General features: G+C 45.7%; 1 protein-coding gene across 1 annotated transcript; it reads left to right on the forward strand.

The window, feature by feature from the left end:
* Positions 1–6424: 6424 nt before the first annotated feature.
* On the forward strand, positions 6425–7798 carry LOC144148316 (uncharacterized). The gene has a single exon (XM_077679870.1). It carries the CDS (start codon positions 6425–6427, stop codon positions 7796–7798), a length of 1374 nt encoding a protein of 457 aa, XP_077535996.1.
* Positions 7799–8031: the final 233 nt, after the last annotated feature.

Consider the following 8031-nt stretch of genomic DNA (forward strand, 5'->3'; position numbering starts at 1 on the left):
AGAGTGAGTGGTGGGTGATGGGAGCGACAGTTTCTGCGAGTGGTCAGCGCAATCGTAGTACACTCTGCGAGTGCTGAGCGCAATCTCAGAGTGCAAGTTGTCAGGGCGAGAGGTGAGAGTGAGCGGAAGTGAGTGCGACTGATATGATTAAGCGCGCCTACTTTGTACGAGTTGGTGGGAGTGCAAGTGGTGAAGGTGACTGGAGAGCGTGTGGGTGAGAGAGTGCGTGAGGAGAATATATGTGAGTGTGAGTGGCGCCCAATTTGGCCGAGGTATTTACAGCTAGCAGTACTACATTAGAAATGCCGCTCTTGTGATGTTTCAAAACTTCTTTTTAAACTTTGAGAGTGAGGTGCCTGTTAACAAGAATTTTTACCCCGATTCTATGGAGTTGGCTTTAGGCTGCTCTATGTGTGTGTGTGTTGAATAATCGTGTTAGCCCCAGAGCAGCAGTATTCAAAGGCACGAAGTTTCTATGTGTTCCTAAAAACATTTAATTTAAGCTAGGCGTGCAGTGCATTCTACCAATGTAGTGGTGTGATCAACCACGTGTTCACAAGGGAGGTTGATTCGTCGCTATATTTTAAATATTTCACGTCTACTTGTTCAGACCCTAGCAACTGCTTCTATTTTCGATGACTCCATGTATGCTTGAGTGTATGCGGAAGTTTTATATTCGAGCATAATACCGTGAGCGGTCATGCTTAGTGTGAACAATTATATTATGTTCGGAAACACTTTTCTATTCAAAATTGCCGTCTACGCGCTCCAAATACAAAATGCTGTTATCATCTCGTGGGGTGTGTCAGCTCTGCGCTAGGCTTGCTTATCTATATCAACGTGTGCCGAGATGTCCAGCTGTGCAATCTACACTCACATTCATGAAGAGTGGAGTAGAATCATCTCATACCCAACACCGAGGGAAAAATTTCAGGCCTTTTTTGACGCGTTTTTCTCCCGCCTCATGGACTGCCAGCTTACGGGGTGTCCCAACAGCTGTCACACGCCCAAGCCATAGTATGTATATGTGGGGGGAAAGATAATTCTTTAATGAAACCAGAAAGGTCATCCCTGCATAATGATAGGCACGTTACTTCAGATGGTTGGCGAAAATTCAACGAGGCTTAAATTCTAACACGAAAAATACAAATAAAAAGAAAAATTAAACAGAATCTATCAGAAGAACATACGCAAACACATACAATAATTCCCAGTGACAGAAACAGTCACAAGTTGGAGTTGAGTCCAGTGCCTCCAGCTGAACCCACAGAAGCTTTGAAACCACGCACAGCATTTTCTTCTGTGTTCCAAGAAGCTGAAAATGCCTTCATACTGAGATTTATCGCCCGTAGTAAACTTCACGCCGTCATTCGCGCCAAATTGGAACGTTTACAAACACAGCACAGGTGTTCAGTGCTTTCTCGTACACCGCAAAGGAGACGCAGATGTGATGTCACCAGCCCCATTTTGTGCAGACACATTTTGCTTATGGTTACATTGAGGCACAGGTTATGTATACTCCACTTCGTTGGTCTAGGTAAACCATGTAGTGCACGAAACATACACTGCAGATCGACAGCGTAAATGGGGGCTTCCTGCATATACGGTTTAGTCATTTCTGCAATTGCATGCTCAATACGAGAGTTGTGCCTATTCCTTTGACGTAGTCCTGTGAAAAAAGGGAGCTGCGCTTTTAAGCTCGTAGAGTGGCCGTCGTGCGCGAGCCGATCAGATATTACATTGCCCAGATGCCACAGTGTCCTGGCAAGCACTTCAACTATTAATGTGTCGTTTGCGCTGTGCATGTGTGTGTATAATGTTGTTTTGTTGAATCAGCTGGCCTTGATGATTTGTTCGCTTGAGAAGCGCTTGTTACGCAGAGCGGGAGTACAGAATAAATACCCAGGGTTTCGAAAGGCAGTCCTTGCCAATCTCCATTGCGGCTCTCACTGCTGCCAGATTGGGTGTTGCATCCGATGACTTGCAGTTGCGTTCTGGCTCAGAGTTTCCCGAAGATGACTCAATTCACCTAACCCGAAGGATTTGGAAATAACTGACATTTCATCATGTACGTGCGCATACCCGACATAGCAGCGAGATATATACTGAAGTGCATAGGAGATCAAGTCCTGCGGAGGCATCGCAAACTTTTTGGTGATTCCATGGACTGTTGTTGTTCACCAAGTAGAAACCTGCCAAGGCGGTAACTTTGGTCTAATCAGATGCTCATGGTATTGTGACCGGAATTTCCCATATGACTATTGTATGAATTGGCCAAAGGATCGGTAAAGAATGGGAAATGACCCGGAAAGTTACTGTTGTCACTGTTTACAAAGTGGAATGGCGATGTTGACAGCTCTGCGCGAACATACTCAAGATATCACAAAGGCCTCTTTCCGAAACCGCCCAACCAACAACACTTTTGTTGTATAAAGCATCGTTCTCGTACTCTTACCCCCGAAGTTTTCTGATTTCCAACACCCCACTGGAACAATGTTTGGGGAAGATATTTGAACCGGCGCTGCGCGAAACTTTCATTTGACCGTTTCCCACATATCAACAAGTGCGCAAGGTATAAAGACAATGCGCCACACGATAAACAATCTCATCTCAAGCTTTTACAGCGCCTTCGAAGAGGTATTGCTGTATTTATATCTGTTAGCAACCATTACGCATGGGGGATCACTTTGAATGTTGTTTACTCTTCAATCATTGATATCGTTTAGCAGTTTGCGTGCTAAACGATGTTAATTTCTTGCGTGCTAATATCCAACAGTGAACCAGACATACTACAAAGAAGGAATCCAAGGAGCCATAAGCGGAACTTCAAAAAATGCGTACAAAGTAATATGAAAAATACAGTCACAGTTGTAAAACGCACTGCAAGAGGTTGGCGATGCGCTACAGCATATTCGTGTGACTTCTCATCCCGCAGAACAAGACGCTCTGGCGGTCACCGGTACTTTGTTAAGGATAATGTTCTATCTGAAATATTGACAAAATAGCGCGTCGTGAGAGGTGTTGTGAAAAAAAACCCTATGATGCGCAAAGACCATTAGCAAAGTTCCTAAAAAAATGTTGAGGACATGATCTGTCTAGCGCGGACCGCTTTTAATGTGCCACAGGGTGCGATCTTGCGCTAAAAAGGAAAATAAATGCAGATCTGTGTTTTCTTTAGTAATGCCGAATATTCGAAGACGCAGTACGATGTGATCTACGATGTGATCAACTTCGGCCGTTCGTCAGCGCGGGTGCCTCACAGACCATCCAAACATCTTCGTGGTCAGCGGCCACCGTGGTGTTTTCACAGATAATCAGTATCACGGGAGACGCTTTGGCGGACATCGCAAGAAATCCTAGATCCCTCAACCACGGAGAGGTGTATGGTCATTCCGCACGGCCTTTCCATATAGAGGCGGTGTCTTATACGGGGGCGGGCAAACGGCGAGAAGCCACCCCCGTCGGCCCGACGAAGGAAATACGTGGGAGCGACGATTGGAGGACACTGAAATACAAAGGCAGTATTAGAGAGAATGCAAAATCAGCAATTGCACATCTTATGTACGCGCACACTACGCTACCGTTGTCAAAACCTAATTTCGTTGGTCCTCATTATGCCCACAAATAGTTGCAGTATTACCTTAACTCAGACTCAAATCAAAGTATTCTTAAATGAGCCGAAATAAGAGTTTTTTGTCTTCGGTCTTTCTTACAATTTGAAGACCTGTTTGACGAGTTTTTTGTTTTAATAGGCTGAATATTTTAAATATTTGTTATTAAACTACGGCTTAGACTATGAAGAATATACTTACATATTGTACGAGCGGTTTCCTTAAAGCATTCATAGTTTCAGAAAACACTGAACCCAGAAAGCCCCACAAAAACGACCTGCCTTCCACCTTCAGAGAAGAGTCTGGGTTATGCATACTGTCTGTTGCAGTTTTTTGTAGCTGAAACAAAGTCACACAATCAGGATTATTTATTTAGTTCGGCTAGAAAAAACTTAGAAATCGCGTAATATATTATGCGTTTCTTTTGAACCAAATTTCTCACAAGAATATTTGTACATTCCATAACCTAAAAGGCCGAATCTGTAGTGCACATCATATATTGATAACCAAAGTTGTTTTATGAAAATGCAGGCACTGCTAAAACATTTCTTGCTATCGCTCCTGCAATGTTAGAGAATTTGTAGCCACTACTTGTGTTTAACGCGTAAACGTTGACTCAGGTGTTTTATAGCTGTAAGTACCTCCGATTTGGAATAATTTTCGGTAGCTTTTTAAACATGGGAGTTAAGAGTTTATTATTTTTATCCGTTTTTTTCTGAAAAACAAATCGAAAACGCGGAAATAATGGTTTGAAAACCCAGATTCATAGAGAGGCCATGCAGGGCAGGTATAACTCTACTGTAAACCAATTATTGCAAGAAAGTAGGAACTGTTAGGTTGAAATGGCAGGGGCCCGAAGCCTAATGTTTCTGGCCCACAAACGAACGCACACCGCACGCTTTCGCACTGCGTGAGGCATTTTAAAGCAGAGCCTTACTACTTTCGTCCAGCGATTGCACGGATAATGCGCAAATCACATTCTGAGGGGGCACACAGCTCCGGCCGGCGACACTCTCCTCGAAGCGCATGTCATGATTCGCTGGGCCCGCTATTGGCGCCTGCGGTCACCGAAAGCGGTCGCCACCACCGCTGCGGCGGCCGCAGCCTCCCATGCATGCGGCGCTGGCTTGTATCGGGCAACGTGGCTCGTCTCGCGCCCAGCGGAGAGGAACGGTGCGTTCGCCACGAATGAACGCCGCATTCGCCCGGCCTCCTCCTGTGGGCGTTGAATGTAACCGAACGGCTTTAAGACAGGGTCGGCAATACAGCTAAATTAATGGTTAAACAAGCGAAACCAAGACTCAACAAGACTAAGCCAAGCTTTTCCTTTGCATACCCAAGCATGGCGGAGCTAAGCCGCAGCCTATGTTTGTGAAGGAAAGAGCCCTTTGCGAAACACAAAACGAAATTTCTGTGTTCGGTTCGGGGGTGCGAGGTGTGTCGCATTTCAGCTAAGCAAACAAAACACCGAATATGCAATCCCATAGTGGTATTCAAACAAAGCTTTCAGAGACCAGCGTCACCGGTTTATTTGGGAGGCGTACGGCGGCGTTCCACCATGGCCTGCGTTCATACCGCCGGCTAGGTAGAATTCGTGTATTCGACTGGGGTAGGCAAATATTGCCGGGCAGGGTGTTCTGCCATGCTGCTATCTCATTCAAGCAGATTCTGCAGCGCTGCAGGTGAAATATCTCAGTGTCATTCAAACCACCAGACAGCACCATTCAAATTAGGTGTTGGTGTAGAACTCTTGCAAATGCTGAACAGATAGTCAGTGGTACGCCTAATAAAATAGGATTTAGCTCACATTATCAAAATGTGCGCTGATTATGTTGGGGGAGAGGTGAAATGGGAACAGAGTAATCGGCTGCTAGATGCTGATGGTAGCTTGTATTTGCAGTGATCAGCTTACGTTAGAGGGTAAGCTCTGATTGCACAAAACTCAAACGAGTAAATATTTTAATGTTATGCCTAGCAAAGTGGCACGAAAACGACATACTGACATTTACTCCATGCTGTACTTGATTACGTTTCCCAATTTTAAATAAAAGGTCATACACTAAGCCTACCCTCAGCCGCTATATGATCGATTCGATCACCTGCAGGGGTCGTTTTATGAGCAATCAAAAACCGAGGTAGACATAAATCTTCCGGAAACACTGGCTTTAAGGTAAACGTAAAAGTTAGAGCTGCAGACGCTAGTGAAGGAAGGTTAGAATGTTGGTGGGAAAAGAGAAGAGAACAGTCTGGGAAGACATGGCAACATATATGTCAGACCAGTACAAACACTTCATAAAGGTTTTTTTTTGAGGGGATTGTAGAGTGGCAGAACGACTTAGGTCGCTATGCAACGCCACCTTGTTACGAATGAGAAGCCCCTAAGCATCATCATCATCATCAAACCAGCACCACCACCATCATAATCATCGCCATCCCCGTCGTCGCGATCATCAGCAACAGTATGGCTTTCAATACCATTAAACGCAACATTGTAAATTTTTTTCTCAAATAAAACTTTTATAACATTTTTTAAAAAATGTTCTGTGAGGAGTTCCCACAGTAAAAACGTTCACATTTGGCCCCAGCGTTTCTGATCTTTGACATTCTGTGTGCAGCGAAAACATCCCTGTACCAGAATAAAGAGTTCTAAGGGAGATGAATAATATGCACATCGATACGAAGGCTCTTTCGGTACAAGGAGTGGAGAATAAACAGATTGCGGTCCTCATTGGGTCAGATTATTATTGGGAGATAGTGACCGGTGCAGTGAGGCCTGTGCATGGAAAGTTGAAGTCCATAGAGACCAAACTAGGATGGACAGTTCAAGGTCCACTGCTGCTGCAGCCGACATCATTCAGTGTGCCAACGTTGTTGTTCTTCGAACATCTGTTGAAGATCAAGAGATCTCAAAACTTTTGACTCGGTTCTGGGACCTTGAAAGCATCGGAATCAAGGCCGAAGAAGAACGAGCTATGAGCAATGATTCAGTGCTGACGAATTTCGAAGACAACATCTCGAAGAAAGGCCAGCGATACGAAGTCGCGTTACCATGGAAGGAGAGGGTCGATCTGTGTGATAATTACGCTGTTGCAAACAAGCATCTGCACAGTTTGATGAACAAGCTCAACAGAGACCCTGAGCTCCTAGAAAGATACGACTCGACTATTCGAGAATACCTCAAGGAGGGATCTGCGGAAAGAGTACCACCAACAAAAGGGCAGTCTTCAGAAAGACTATATTACATGCCGCATCGAGCTGTAATACGTGAGGACCGAACTACAACAAAAGTGCGCATCGTGTTCGACGCGTCGTCTCACGAATCGGGTGCGAAGTCGTTGAACGAGAACCTAGAAGCCGGCCCGAGTCTAATTCCCGACGTAGCAAGGCTATTACTCCGTTTCCGACGGTACAAAGTTGCCATGATGGCCGACATTGAAAAGGCGTTCCTCCAGATTGGCCTCCGGGAATCAGAAAGAAATGCGCTTCGCTTCTTGTTGTTCAGGACATCACCGAAAGCAGGTCAGCCACTACCAGAACTAGACGTCTGGAGAATGACTCGGGTGCCCTTTGGAGCCACTTCGAGTCCTTTCCTACTGGCAGCTACATTGAAGCACCATTTTCGCTCCGTAGAGAACCGGTTCCCAGTGACAGCTCGATTCCTACAAGACTCGATGTACATGGACGACCTCCTTATTGGAGCCGATACCACTGAAAACGCGATCCAGATGCATAGGGAAATATTAGAGATTTTCCGTGAAGCTTCCATGAACATTCGAAAATGGGCCAGCAACGACCCTGTTGTAGCTGCAGAGTTCGAACAAGGAATGACTTCGGCGGAAAAATCCCTTTGCTCGCCCTCTGGGACTCTGAAAGTGTTGGGACTACATTGGAACAAGCAGTCGGACACCTTTTCTTTCAAACCGGAAGGAATCCTTCACTTCATCAAGGAGCATCAATGCACCAAACGGTTCGTGCTTCAGGCGGTGGCAAGGATCTACGATCCCCTGGGGTTTTTGTCGCCCTTTTTAGTGCGGGCTAAAATCTTCCTACAGGATCTATGGAAGGAAAACCTCGACTGGGATGACCCCTTACCACCCAACTTGTCTTCTGCCTGGCTGAAATGGAGCAAAGAGGTCGCCATGCTTCAGGATCTTCGGATTCCCAGGTTCCTAGCAGCCGGCGGTTAAGGCCCTTACCAGGAATCAGACCTTCACATTTTTTCTGACGCAAGTGAGTCGGCTTACGGGGCTGTAGCCTACCTCCGAACAGTCGACGCCAGCGGTGCCGTCACCACAATCTTACTGTTCGCGAAGACGAGAGTTGCGCCGTTAAAGAAGGTCACCCTAGCGAGGTTGGAATTGATGTCGGCTTTGCTTGCGTCCCGCATGTACGACTACTTCGTCAAGAACTGTGACCTCGG

This window comes from Haemaphysalis longicornis, unplaced genomic scaffold (genome assembly GCF_048455015.1).
Source record: "Haemaphysalis longicornis isolate Haplotype H1 unplaced genomic scaffold, Haemaphysalis longicornis Haplotype H1 scaffold_8, whole genome shotgun sequence".
Classification (NCBI taxonomy): domain Eukaryota; kingdom Metazoa; phylum Arthropoda; class Arachnida; order Ixodida; family Ixodidae; genus Haemaphysalis; species Haemaphysalis longicornis.